Source organism: Onychomys torridus, chromosome 10 (assembly GCF_903995425.1).
Source record: "Onychomys torridus chromosome 10, mOncTor1.1, whole genome shotgun sequence".
Lineage (NCBI taxonomy): Eukaryota > Metazoa > Chordata > Mammalia > Rodentia > Cricetidae > Onychomys > Onychomys torridus.
Genome location: NC_050452.1, coordinates 31,323,775 through 31,338,191, shown reverse-complemented (window position 1 = coordinate 31,338,191; position 14,417 = coordinate 31,323,775). Strand labels below are relative to the sequence as shown.

Sequence of the window (14,417 nt, the reverse complement as noted above, 5' to 3'; positions counted from 1 at the left end):
CGAGGCCAGCCTGGTCTACCAAGTGAGTTCCAGGAAAGGCGCAAAGCTACACAGAGAAACCCTGTCTCAGAAAAAAAAAATAAAAAGAATCAGGCTGCCCACCAGACAATGCCTGAACACCACGAGAGTTTGGGGGCAGCAGAATCCTGTTGCACACACGCTCACATCAAGCCTACTTGGGGGCTCTGAAGTGCATCTACAGCTGCACCATCAGGTGAGAACTAAGGGGTCATGGGAGGCGATGGCCTAACTCCCTCAGAATCAGACAATCGAAGGGCAGGAGGAGCCACCCTCTTCTGGAATGCGCTATACAAAACTGAATGTCTCAGGATCCCAAGGCCAACTCTGACAAGGCCATTGTTTCCTCATTCAGAAGGCATCCAGCTGCTGACAGCTGTTCTACTTGCTTGGCAGCCTGATGGGGTTCTCTGTCACCTGCAGCAAAGACTGGAACCCGTGGTGATAATATGGTGTCCTACAATATATTGTGTACCCTAATAAAACTTATCTGGGGCTAGAGAACAGAACAGCCACCAGATTAGACATAGAGGCCAGACAGTGGTGGCACATGCCCTTAATCCTAGCAGTCCAGAGGCAGAGATCCATCTGGATCTCTGTGAGTTCAAGGCCACAATGGAAACAGGGCCAGGCATGGTGGGGCACATCTTTAATCCCAGCACTTGAGATCTCATGTCTCTGCTTGGGAAACACACTCGCCTTTAATCTCAGGAAGTGATGGTGGGAAGCAGAAATGTATCTAAGGCGTGAGGACCAAGAACTAGAGGTTTTTAAGCATTTAGGCTTTTTAGCAGCAGTTCAGCAGAGCCACTTTTGGGTGAAGACTCAGAGGCTTTCAGTCTCAGGAAACAAGATCCGCTGAGGAGTTGGAGAGGTGAGGTTGGTTTGGCTTGTTCTGTCCCTCTGATCTCTCAGCTATCACCCCAATATCTGGGTCTGGGTGTTTTTTATTATTATTATTATTAAGATGGTTTAGCAATTCGTGTTACAGGAACCTAACACCTCATGGACTAGGCAAGTCACATACGTAAGGGAAGCCATGGATCAGCTGACCCCACAGCGAGAAGAAGCAGCAGAGACTGGACAAGCACAGGCATGTACCCTACCCTGGGAGGCACAGCCCTGGGCTGCCACAGGGAAGGGGAAGACCCAGATGTGACCCGCTTTCCAGAACCCACACATGGTGTGTTGTCACAGTTCTATAACCCTGGCCCTCAGGAGATGCCATCTTCCTGAGACCTGCAAACCATACTGTTGTATATGCTTTTGCATACCAAATCCCTCCCACATGGGGCTCACAAGGGTGAGTACAGAGCATTCTGAACCACAGTGGCACAGTCCCAGCTCCAAGTTCTCTTCGGGACCATCTGGGAATCTTCAGTCAAGTTGCTGCCTTCCTGAGGCTCAGTTTCCTTCTTCGGGAAACTGGACTGACTCATAGGACTGTGATTATGAGATGGGGACATGGGACAGCACTAGCCCCAGTGTGTGCTCTCCAGTGTCCCCAGCACTCCCAGAGAGGCATGTTGTGTGACACCAAGGTGGGAGAAGGATCAGTGGGAGTTTCCAGAAAAATTCAGCTCAGCACCATAGATGTATCACCTGAACTGAGATCACCTGCAGTGCCTGTGACTGGGGTGCACCAAGAACCCCTGAAAGTGTTCCTTGGGGACACTGGAGGTGGAGGGGGGCGGAGAACCTTGGCTCTGCAGGGAGAAGGAAGGGCTGAAGCCTGAAAAGCTGGCTAAGTCTATAACTTCCTCACTCCCTAAAATCCCACTCTATTTTAATTGTGTGTGTGTGTGTGTGTGTGTGTGTGTGTGTGTGTGTGTGTGTGTGTGTTGGCATATGTGGAGGTCAGAGGACAACTTGCCAGAATCAGTTTTCTCTCTGTACCATGTGGGCTCAGCAGCTTGAACTGAGATCATCTGGCTTAGCAGCCAGGCCCTCCGCCGTTTCACCATCTATCCGGCCCAGCTCTTCCTTCAATTCCACAAACAGATGGTAGACAAGGAGTAAGGGTGTGGTGTTACCTCCATCAGTTCAAAATCCCAGGTCCCCTCCTGTTCCCCAGTCTCTATGCACCCCCATCAAAGAAGGGAAACACTTACCCGAGCCTCTCTCTCAGCATCCAGCGTCCCCCCGACTTGTTCCTGAAGCAGGGCATAGGCCCTCTGCAGGGCCTGGTACTCCCTGGTCAGCTGGCAGAACCTCAGGTCGGCCTCTTCTCTAGTTGTGGTCTTAACCAAATAACAACAACAACAACAACAACAAGACAAACAAACAAATAAATAAAAGAGTCAACTCAGGACTTGGTGTGACTTCAAGAGACAGAGTTGAAACAGTAACAAATGTCCACAGCTCTCCCCGGTGTCTACAAATGCCTAGTGAGCTGGTCATGCTCAGAAGTAATCAGGACCTGAAGTAAAGGTTACTGGGAGAAAATGCCTTCTCCACTTCAGCACCTAACCCTGAGCACTCACAGGCCTCCTGGGAACCAGCCTGACTCCACAGAGAAGGTTCACACTGAGGAGGATGTCCCTCTGGCCACCTGTCATTTCTGAGAGTTTCTGTTTTGAAGACAGACACCTGTGTGTGACAGCACAGATACAGCAGAGCACCTGTGTATGATGCCCTGTGTGGCCATGAGAGGACAGGGCAGGGTGATCAGTGGAGCAAGTGGCTGTTGGAGGTATCATGACAGCTTGTAAAAACAAGACATCATGTTGGAGCAAAACCTTAGCCAGACACTCAGGCAGGACATGGCACCCATGGTGTTTCCAACATGGGTAGGCCCCTCCATTGGCAACAAAATTTGAGGCCAATGAGGTGACTGGGAGGAAGGTGCATCTTCCTGAGGGTCCTGATGTCATTCAAGAAAGAATTCCATAGAAACGGCCAACAGGAGTCTGAATGAATCCCAACCATGGGTCTGTGAGAGATGGCTGCCCAAAAAGCAGGGACTAGGAGATACAGATTGGGCAATGCCTAGACTCATCCAGGAAGCTGCAGGGAGGCTTCCCAGCAGGGCACATGTGACACCAGAAAGCTCCACCAGCACCTGCCACAACCAGATGGCATCACCGTGAGGCCAGTGCATTCCCTTCTCACCACTGAGACAGCCACTGAGGGATGCAGGAAGGACAGGCAGAGGAAGCCTGGTGTGGGCTGCAGCACCAGGGGAAAGTCTGTACTAAAGCCTGGAATTTAGGCAAGTCACCAAGTGTGGCCACTTCTGTCAACTATGTGTGGGGGTAAGAAACAAGCCATGTGTAATTTTAACTGCCATGGTGAGCACCAGGGTCAGCATCTGGGTGTGTCCTTAGCAGTCTTAAGTCTCAAAGGAGATTGGCTCTGGGGAAGGGGTTCATTAGGTCCCCTCAAGACAAAGAGGGAGCAGCCCAGGCCAATAGGAAGGTGGGAAGACCCCAGGATATCGCTGTTTGCTTACCTCATCTACGTCCTCTTCCGGAGTGGCTGGGGTCCGGTCTGTCCTGTCTGTGTTATAGGACGTCTCTGACAATGTTTCTGAGTCCACGGACTCCTCATCAAATCCAAAAAATGTCTCCACAACATGCTTCTGCGAGAGACAACAAGCATGATGTCAGGAACAGAAGACAACAGCCGCCCATCCATGGCCAGCCCAGAGCAGAGGGGGGTGGGGCAGGCAGGGGGGCATCTACAGCTGGTGCTGGACAGAGCGAGCCACTAGGGCAGCTGAAGATGTGGCCGGTGTAACAGTGACAAGGTGGTAGGAGGTGTCACAAGCAGAGAGGGCTATGCAACTCTTAAGTTGCCCTTAAACACTGGGTCCTCTGAGCCCTAAGTCCCTCCAGCATGAAAGGGGACCTCAACTCGCTCTGCGCCTAGCTAAGGGTCAGCACCCAGAGCATTCTAAGAGCTGAGTGAGATGGCTGGCCCCAAAGAGAAAGCTGATACATGGGATGCCAGGAAAAGGGCATGTGATCAGCAGACCTGAACACTGACCCCAGGGCTAAGCTGGAGAGGCAGCTTCATGGCCCATGTCCTTCCCAGGCCTGCCTAAGAGGCAATTTTTCTTAGCTTTTCATGACCGCACACTCAGAACACTGACACAATCAGAAAGAACAGTTTAAGGGCCCTGTATTCATAACCTCAGACTCAACAGTTTTTATGTCCTGTGTGCCAACTACCTGAGACTCTGGCCACACCTCTCTCACTCCAAACTGTGCAGGACGTGGGGCTTCACTCATTCATTTGTTCACTCACTCATTCACTTATTCAGTAATCACTGGCTGACCAGCTCCTGTGAGCCAGAGAAGGTTGAGCCTAGAGATACATGATTAAAAGCAGGTGGGGTACCTGCCAGGGAAGTGCTAACCCCAGAGGGCTACCTCCATCAACCATCGATCTCCACGTGCACCCCTGTTCCTGGCTCTAGGTACACTTCTCTTTACTCTCTTCCTAAACAACCCCGCTTTGAGAGACTTCCTCGCCTTCACAGACTGCTTTCCATGACCATGAGAGAACCGCAGCCTCACTGCAGTGGTCAGCTCTGGGCTCCCAGGAACTCCCCAAGTTCCACAGTGCTCCCCAGCCCACAGAGGAGGCAGGGCACATCCCATGCCCAGAGGGCATCTCCCACCCTGTAGGTTGAAGCCAATGTGTATTTGCAATCACTTGTGTCAAATATGAGAATATGGAGGTTTTGGTCACCAGTAACAACGCCACAAGGAAGTACTTTTGACATTGCAGAGAAGCGGCAGGGAGGGACTTCTCGGTCACCTTACACAGTTAGAGTTTCTAAAGAGGCTTTACAAGGCACCTATCAGCACTCCCCACCAGAATGTTCTTCAAATGATTTGGGGTTTGTGTGTGACCTCTTTGAAGGTTCACAGGGCCAGCATCTGTTGGGTGTCCACCTGCCTCTATGCCAGTTGGAAGGCAAGGTAGTGTAACCAGGTTAGGTTTCATCCAGTCCAAGCGGCCTTCAGCATCCCCTCCTCCCCTCAGATAGTAAGCCCCACTCCTGCAGGCATTGGAAACTCCAGGAAGCGATGGAGTCTACACCTGCAGCTCACCTCTGCCCCAGGCTCCACATCTCTGTTGTCTTGGGCTGCTGCCTGGCCAACCTATTTTTCATAAACATTGCTAATTGCCCGGCCTCTGGGGACAGATCTGTGTTTTGGCTGTGCTAACTGGTGGCCTGACGTAGTAAGATCTCTGCTCCTCCTCCTACCAAGTGGGTGCTAGGAAGACTCTAAAACATACTTCCCAAGATCACATACTTCCCAAGACACAGTGTTTGTTAGCATTCTGGAAGTGTCCGGGGCTAACAGGCCTGCTCAATTTCCTAGGCTAACCCGCTTTTGCTGGCCAGTGAGACTGTGAACTAAGTATTCAATGACAGAGCCTAATCACGAGGTTTGAACTGCTGATGTTCCCAACTCAACAGCCCAGGGCCAGGCCCAGATGGAGCCTCACAGTAGATCTGGCCACAGAGACTGGGGCTGCAGAGAGCCTTGCTGCACCAAGGGAAGCCAGAAGCTACTTACAGGGTAGAAGCCAGCACAAACCAATAGTCCCGATGAAATCCTGAATAATGGAAATGAATCCATAACTATGTACAGTCCCTGCATTTCTATAGCAGCCAGGAGCCGGCTGGGTTCAGGTGCCCATTAGGCTTTCAGGACACATGAGTTAACAGGTCAGTTTGTCTCTTTTACAAGCTCCTTTTTGCTTTATTTTCATTTTTAACTAATGTCTCACATCGTCTGGGCTGGCCTTGGAACTCCAACCCTCCTGCCTCCACCTCCCATATGGTGAGATTACAGGTATGTGCCCACAGGCTGCCCGAATGCCTGGGAGAGCTCCTTTGTCTAAGTGATGAGCTGACAGCTGATAAAGCCGGCCCACCCATTACAGAGTCACTAACACAACACAGAAGAGTAAAGCCACCTCGGTGTTTAAAGTGAACACAATGGCTATCTCCTTAAAGAGGTGGCCCACACCTGCTTCCAGAGGGTTAGGGGAGAGCCACCAGAAATGCTGCTTCCAGCACACTGCCAAGTGGCCTGTGTTCCTCAATTCTAAGCTTCCTGGATGCTTACCTCCTGAGACTCCTGGACAGAGAAGTTCCCACAAGTCACAGATGCCAAGTACACTGACTATGAATTGGGCTAACCCCTCTAGACATTCACCCTCCTTACGACACTGGGCCATCTAGCCGATGCCATTTTTATGAACAAATCCAAAGACTAGAATGTAGTGTGGGGACTGGGGGTGCAGTGCAGTTGGTAAAGTGACTATCTAGCATGCATCCCGCTCCGGGTCAGATCCCCAGCACAGTGTGGTATGGTGTGCATAGCTGTGGGGTGCTGGCAGCTGTGAGTTAATAGACACATAGCACATGATGGAGGCAGAGACTAGAGGGACAGAAATTCAAGGTCATCCTCAGATCCACGGTTAAGTTTGAGGCCAGCCTCAATGAGCTACATGAGACCTGTGTATATGTGTGTGTGTGTGTGTGTGTGTGTGTGTGTGTGTGTGTATGTGTATGTGTGTGTGTAATGTAATTTTCATCAAAATGCCTTGCAGACCAAATGTTTCTTCTCCACATACACACAATCTCACGCTTGGCAGAGAAGAGGGGATCCCCATCCTCGACTGGACCTAGTACCTCATCAACTCCTCTCTTCACCTTCCCAGCATCCAGCCAGAATTGCCTGGAAGACACAGGACCTTCCAATGGTAGCCAGTAACTGCTAAGACCCTCCTCACCCCAGCTAGCTGCATACCTTCATGCCTATAGGTCATCTCCTGGCAGCCAGAGAAATACAGGCACACGAGGGCACAGAGACAGAGGAAGAAGGAGAAATAAAGCACAAACAGGATGTACTCCATGGTGGGGATGGTGCAGGCGCTGCTAGCCTGTGATGGCTCCACAGGCCATCCCAGCTTCTCTCCAGCCCCAGGAAAAAGGCACCCTGGCTCCTCACGGCTTCCTGAACACTGTCAGCTGCAGAAGCTGGAGGACAGGGACGCCCAAAGGTGTCCCCATGGCAACAGTGATGCTACCTTGGAGCAGCTCCCAGATGCTGGTGACAGAGCTATCAATGGAGAAGAGCTAGGTTCCAGGCCAGCCCCAGATATTCACCACAGAGCACAGCTTCTAAACCAGCATGTCCTCTGGGGACTTCCCTCCTAGGACCCAGCCTCCATTATGCCCAGACCTGTTGTCAACAGTTTCAGGTCCCTGGATAACTGCAAAGCTCCTGGGCACAACAGTAGCAACAGCATCATGATGAGAGCCTTCTGCTTTGTGCCAAAGTCACAAAGGGTGGGGCACCTCCTCCCTCACCTGCTTGGGATATCTTCCAACTAATCCATCACCACCCACGGGTGTCCTGGGCACACTCAGCCCACTGTTATCTCTGAAGTGTGTCTCTCAGAGTTTATCTACCTTAGCACTTACACAGCCTGCAACAAACCACTACAGAGGGTTGGTGGGGGAGAAGCAGTGACTTCTGAGTTACAGGGGAGTCATCAGTCCCTTGCCTAGACTGAAGTCCAGGATATAGGCATGCAGCCCTTACAGAAGTGCCACCAGGTCGGGAGAAACAGCCCCTCATCTCTCCCACACAAGGACCAGCCTTGCACACAGGTTGGGCATCAAATGTATGAGTCTCATGTTCTCATTGCTCTGAACCTCTGAGCTTGTGGGGTGCTGTGCTGGCAGCTGTGAGTCACTGGGCACACAGGAAATGACGAAGCCACACAAGCTCCCGGGGCAGCAGTTGGGAAAGACTGCCTAGGAACAGGCTCAACTGCACACAACCATGGTGATAACGGGACCTTTCGTGGCTGGGAAGCAAAAATCACACAAAAACCCAGTGAGATGTCCTAGGCAGGATGTCACACCACAGCAGCACCTGCTCCAGAGATACCCAACATTCCTCTGGTCCCGCCTTCCACAAGCAGCAGATTTAGCCTCTGGGCACTGCCTTAGGTGTGGATGAACTGCTAGGTGTGCTGTGAGAGTGGACTCAGGACTCACAAGTCAGAAGGATCTGCCAGACAGCAGGCACGCACTTACTGTCAGCAGTAAGACAAGGTCCCTAGAGGGGAGGGGACTTAGACTGACACGTGGCCAAGCAGACCCCGCAGCCTTTCTGGGTGGACGACACCAAAGACTGACACCGGCTCAAAGGCTGGACCGTGGACTAGACGGGCCTGGGCACCTGATTTAGAAGGCCAACCACAATAACCCAGTTAGCTTCAGCTAGCAACCTGACACGGCCTAAAGTCCTGGGAGGGAGCCCCACTGAAGCACTGCCTTGATAGGATTGGCCTGGAGCCATGTCAACAAGGAACAGTCTTGTTGACTGAGGTGAGAGGGCCCAGCCCACTGTGGGCAGTGCCATCCCCTATCAAGTCCTGAGCTATAGAAGAAAGCTAGCTGATGAGCACAAGCCAGAGAGCCAGCCAGGAATTAGCAGTCCTCCATGGTCTCTGCTTCAGTTTCTGCTCAGATTCCTGCCCTGAGTTTCGGCCCTTGATGTTGGAGTTGATTCTGAAAAACGTTTTAAATTTCAAAATCAGGGTTTGGGACCAAAGCTTCACAGCCTATGTAGGCTTGAAATAGTCAGTCATGCCTCAGCAACAAGTTTCTGGGGGAACCTTAAATCATGGAGTTTTTAGTGCCAAGCCTGTTCAGCAAACCACACAGCCCCCCACTCTCAGTATTTTAACTACTGTGTCAGGGTGGAACAAAGCTCACATGCTTTATATACAGGTTTGCAAACCAACGCAATCTTCCTTCCAGCAGTAGGGGGCGCTTTCTCCCCATTCGGCCCAGGTTCCAAACACCGAGGCGGCAATCAGCTAGAATCACCCGGACTTTCTGTGCGAAAGGACTTTACTATTGACATCTACAGAAGCAAAATGTCCCCTAGAAGGGGAAATGGTGGGCAAAGAGCTGTACAGTCACCAAAGGCAATGCGCAGCAGTCAGTGGAACCAGCTGAAAGCTGTAGTGTGAGGTCCTCAGGAGGCAGAAACAGGTACGGCGGCCGCATTATTCCTAACCACAGGAGGGAGTAAGTGAGCTCACAGCTGCGTGATGCTGAACAAGTTTATGGCCCCCACACTCAGCGGATGACGTGGTGGGAAACATTCATATTTACAATGGCAATGCATGATGCTGATGAGCATTTCTAGTATAACGCTGAGTGAGAATGCAGTTAAGTCCCAGCCGAGCATAGGACAGACCCTGGCCTGGGGAGGTGCCATGGGTCCATCACTTTATTTCCCATGGCTGTGAATGTAAACAAGCTGTGCTGGACCACTTCCCAGCCTTGCCCCCACCTCCCGATCCACTACCCCCCCCCCCCCGCGTGTGTGTGTGTGTGTGTGTGTGTGTGTGTGTGTGTGTGTGTGTTTTGTTTTAGTGATGATCTTTGGCTGAGCTGGCTTGAAACTTGCTGTGTAGACCAAACTGGTCTCAAACAGGCCTCCAGAGTGCTGAGATTAAACGTGTGCACCACTATGCCCCAGCCTTCGGGGCTTCTGAGATCAGCACACAGAGACATGCCCCTGACTCGGCTCAGCCCACTGGAGACAGCCCGGCCCTGGAGCTCCAGGGAGTTGGAGGCTCAGCTTCATCAGCCCACTGCTCTCCTTGACAGCCCACTGTCTCTACATCTGTCTGCTATAACTGAAAGAGACAGGATGGCTGTGGGCATGAAATGAGACGGTGGTGTGGCCACTGACTAATTAATCCAAGCACCCAATGAGCTCAGACACTGATCTCCATGCCACCACAGGCTACCTGTGGGCAAGATGTGCCTCAGAGACCCATTTGACATGCTCTACAGTAGTTTTGACATTTATAGCCACATGAAAAAAGTCTTGGATCTTATACAAAGGTCTCACAACTAAATCGTGTCCCCTCAAAAGATGTGAAGTACCAGCTGTGCTGCTGCAGAGTGTGAATTTACTTGGTCAGTGCAAGGATAACTATTGAAGAGGTCACACTGAGGCAGGGGAGGCTCTGAACCCAATATGACTGGTCTCCTTAAAGAGGATGTCATTGTGACCAGCAGGGTCTCACAAAGGCAACTGTGAGCCGGCATAGTGCAAGAAACACCTGCCGTCACCAAACCACCTCAGAGCTGAAAGGAAATGGGGAAGGGAGACCTCCAGGTGCCAGAGAGAAGAAGCATGGCCTCGTCAGTACCTTGAGGCCAGGCTTCTGGCCTCGAATTATGAGACAGTAACTTTCTGTCATTCCAAGGGACCCATTTTTGTGGTACTTTGTTCAGATAATAAGTAAGGATTTACACCTCCCTCACCTCTTTGCTTATTGACCATAGCCCAGGCTGGCCTCAAACTCATCAGCTAGCTAAGGCTAGCTTTGAACTCTAGATCTTCCCACTTCTGCCCCTCCAGTGCTGACACCACAGCTGTGCTCCATCACACTGAGGTGCAGACTTACACTTCCCTTGAAACAGTGGAATGCCTAACACCATTGGCCCACCTTGTGCCAACCAGTATCTGGGCCAGATGAGACAGCGTCCCCATCACTCCTGACTGTCACCTTGACTCCACCAGGAAGTGAGTCCTTGGCCACTTGCTATCACACCTACACAGCTTTCCTTACATGAAAGTATTTCTCTACAACTGTCCCTCTATCAGCAGATGAAGCCGGCAGGTGCCAGTTCGGGAAGGAGCCGACCCATCTCAGACAGGTGGGCAAGGCGAGTGACACACAAACCATACCCCTCTTCTAAACCTCCCAGGAGGGCCTCTAAGTCTCCCCAGCCAGCTCTGTGCCCCCTTGCCAGGACACCTAGACGGCCACTGGGAGACAGCACACTTATGCTTTACAAAAAGAACGCCATTCTGCATCAGTCACCAAGGCTGCTCTTAGGTGACATATAACAAGGCTGAGAGTCCTTTAAACCCTTCAGAAGGCCTGGATATTTATGCTTTTACTTTGGGACGCACATAACCCAAGGTCCAAACACAGAATCCCATTAGTAAGTTTTCCATGAATAAATTACCATATCTGGGTCACATTACTGTGCCATAATGTATGTAGCCAACAAGAGGTTTTCTTTCAACAGCCAACACCCAGCCGTGTCACACTCCATCATGTCTCCACCTCTGGGACTGGGACAGGCCCTGCTCTAAGACTGGCCTGTCCTAAAGATCCCTGACAGGCGCTATGGCAGGCTCACCTTGGGGGGCTTCAGGCTCTTCCCTCGATGCCTCTTGGAACGTAGCAGGCGTTCTCTTTCCTGCAAGGAAGCACACCCACCCGTCAGCACTGGCAGCCAGGTCCCCGCTCCACCAAACTACACAGTTAAGTTCCGAGGTTCGGTGCAAGGAACCACATGCCTACCTCTACCTGTGTGGGCCAATTCACACCCTAGGCACCAAATTCAAAGTCTGATGACAAGACACTACTCAGGCCCTTGTCTGGGTACAGATCTCCCAGGAAAACATCCACCCTGGTGGGCCATCTCATCATAGGCAAACCTGGATCATTCTTTGGGTCGAGAGGCTGCAAAACCTAAGCGGTGTGGTCTCAGAGTGGTCCTGCTGGCCTTGGCAGGGTCCACAGCAGTGTGTGATGCCTGTGACTTTGGGCTTGGACAGAGCCAGGCTGGAATCCCCCACAACGCTGGTACTGGCCAGGTGACCACGTTATTTTCTCCGGTGGTTGCTTCCTTGCTGTGCTGTGGGGGGCTAAGAGCTGTCCTGCAGCACTGCTTAGTGGGCATCCTCCGCAGAAAGGGCCCCTGTGAGGTAGGAGCGGCGGAGCTGCGGGTGCCACTGTCCCCTGATGGGTCCAGGGCCTCTTGCTCTCAGCACACCCTCTTTCCCTCCAGCAGGACAAAGCTGGGACTCAGCCTCAGCCAAACCATCCACCCCTCAGATCCTGGCAGCCTAGTCATCAGGTCCCCTAGCCCTGCCTTAGCTTGTCATGTTCCCTTCCACTCACTGTCTCTTTAGCCAGTGTGTCTTGTCATCCTTAGCTATATATTACATTAGCTGGGTAATGACGCAAAGATGGATGGGTAGTGGAAGGAAGAACAGAAGTGAGATGGGGGTGGGGAGAGGAAGGGGGAGGAAGAGAGGACAGAGAAAGGAAACCGCTCCTCATAAAACCCTTCCCAGGATAAGATCATGGCTTCCCACCCTTCAGAGTCCTGTGGACGGAACCTTCATGCACACACAGGTCTCGTGAGTAAAGTGTCCACTCTGCTTCTGACATCCAGCTAGACCTACTGCGGATGTGTCTGACTGCACTGCTGCGCGCCGTTTTCTGGATAACACACCCCCTCTCTACCGTAGGCTCGCTCCCCTCTCCTTTCAACATAACCAGCCCTGAACAGTCACAAAGCCCCCCACACACACACCAGCCTTAGCTCGTCCTTCAAACTCTGGTCTGACAACCAAGTTCAGATTCACAGGCTCAAGCTCCTGGTACGCAATAGCTAAACTCAAAAATAAGTGTAAGTTAATAATAACTCAAAGGCCTCTCAGAACAGATCCATGCTGCCTCTTCACCACCATGGCAAGCCAGGAGCCCATTGAAAAGCGGGTTGCCATGGAAACCGTTCCCAGGTAGCACTGATCTCATTTCAACCAAGCTGAGGGGCTGCTTTCCGGAGCATCACAGGGGACCCAGCCCCTGAAGCTGGGCTGTCAGGGCCCACTCCCCTCCGGATGTTCGAGCTTGACTCCGCCTCCCGGCCGAGAGTGACCACGTACCAGTGAGAGGTCATCGATGACATGCTGCTGTTCCAGCACCTGCAGCCTCAGGAACTCAATCTCCTGCTCATCCCTGGTCAGACTAAGGTCATTCAGGGATGTGTGTCGCTTTAGTGAGGCCTGGGCAGACAGCTTTTCTTTCTGCAGCCAGAAGGAAAGAGGGGGCTGAGGTATGCTCCAGTGTGAAGGACGGCACTGCTGTGGGGACTCAGGGGTTGGGATGACAGACAACGGGTCCCAAGATGGGAAACACATAGCTTCAGGCCAAGGACAAGCCAGAGGTGTGGCCAATGGTGCTCACTGGAGGTGGGGGGTGGGCAGGGCATGGGGCAGAGGATGTCCTGAATGAGTCTTGAAAGCTAGAAGGCAAGACAGGCAAGCGGGGGGGGGGGGGACGACGGACTCCCCACCACAGACTGCCCACACTCACACCTGGGACCCAGTCTTCTAAGCTGTGAAATGAACACTCTAGTCAATGAACCTGAAGGCATCTTATAACCACCCAGACAACAGACACCAGTCATCCCTGGTGGAGGGAAACCCTGTCCCCATGCACAGCCCCAACAGCAGTAACTGCTCCCAGAAGAACCCATGGGGCATGAGGCAGTCACGGACTATGACCCATCCAGTGGATAAGCCCGCCCTGTTGGTTCTGCCCTTCCCCTCCTCTGGGGTAACTGAGAAATTGAAGAACTGAAGAAACGGAGGGGACGAGGCAGACATTCCAGCAGTACACATGTAGAGATGTGGAGAGGAGCGAGGCCAGCCAGGGATTGATCCCACTGCTGCAGAATGCTGGGGTTGGGGTGGGTGGGGATCATGGACCATATGTAGAGTGTGGACGAGGGCAGGAAGCTGGCGGGTTCCGTGCTGGGCCTCACCATCTCCACGTTCTCCCGCGTGAGGCTCTTGAGCTTCTCCTCCATCCTCTGGATACTGTGCAGCAGGTCCTCATTCTTCTTGTTCATCCGCTTGTTCTTCTCCACCAGCGGCTTCAGCTGCACCTCCGTCTCCCGAGAGCGCTTCAGCTGCAGTGGGCACAGGTACAGGTCAGGGGGCTGGATGGCCCTCTGGGTGGCCAAGCTCCACCAGCAGAGCTTCAACACTGTCCCCTCGGGACCGTGACACCGCCCCCCCCCCACGTGGTCAATCCAGCCACCCAGTTTTTCCTGGTCACTCTTCAGCAGATCACAGGGCAACACCCTGCAGACCACAGTCCTGGGCAGAGCTGGGCCACCTCCGTGAGCACAGCCTGGAGGAACTTACCACAACCCCCAAGCAGACAGTCCCCCACAAAAGTGGGGTGTCCTTCCAGGCTGTCATTTACTCAGCCTCTGGGGACCCCTCTTGTGCCCTTCTTGGCCATCTGGTCTTCACCCAAGCTCCCAATATCTATGAGGCAGGAAAGCTTTGTGGTCAGATCCACCTTCTAAAATAATCCATGGGTCTAACGTGTTGTGTGAGGGCCAGACAAGTGAGGCAGAGACTGGTGAGAAGCCACAAGGGGGCGGAGGAGCAGAGTGCTACTCCTTGTCCTTTTAAGCACAGTGAGGGGATGGCAGAGCCGCTCACTGTCCAGCTGCACAACCATGGTCAAGATCTCAGCCCTTTCCCTCGTCTGTAAAATTGAAGCAAGAACCG

The 14,417-nt window shown here is 52.5% G+C and overlaps 1 protein-coding gene across 7 annotated transcripts in view; it reads right to left on the bottom strand.

The window, feature by feature from the left end:
- Jakmip1 (janus kinase and microtubule interacting protein 1) overlaps window positions 1-14,417 on the bottom strand; it is a 123,799-nt gene that overhangs the window by 30,676 nt on the left and 78,706 nt on the right. For all 7 annotated transcript variants that reach the window (XM_036201661.1, XM_036201662.1, XM_036201663.1 and 4 more), the window contains exons 6-10: window positions 13,658-13,804; window positions 12,777-12,917; window positions 11,237-11,296; window positions 3,470-3,598; window positions 2,130-2,258 (exon numbers count right to left, since the gene is read on the bottom strand). In XM_036201661.1, coding sequence (XP_036057554.1) covers window positions 2,130-2,258; window positions 3,470-3,598; window positions 11,237-11,296; window positions 12,777-12,917; window positions 13,658-13,804 — 606 coding nt within the window. The remainder of the gene's footprint in view (window positions 1-2,129; window positions 2,259-3,469; window positions 3,599-11,236; window positions 11,297-12,776; window positions 12,918-13,657; window positions 13,805-14,417) is intronic.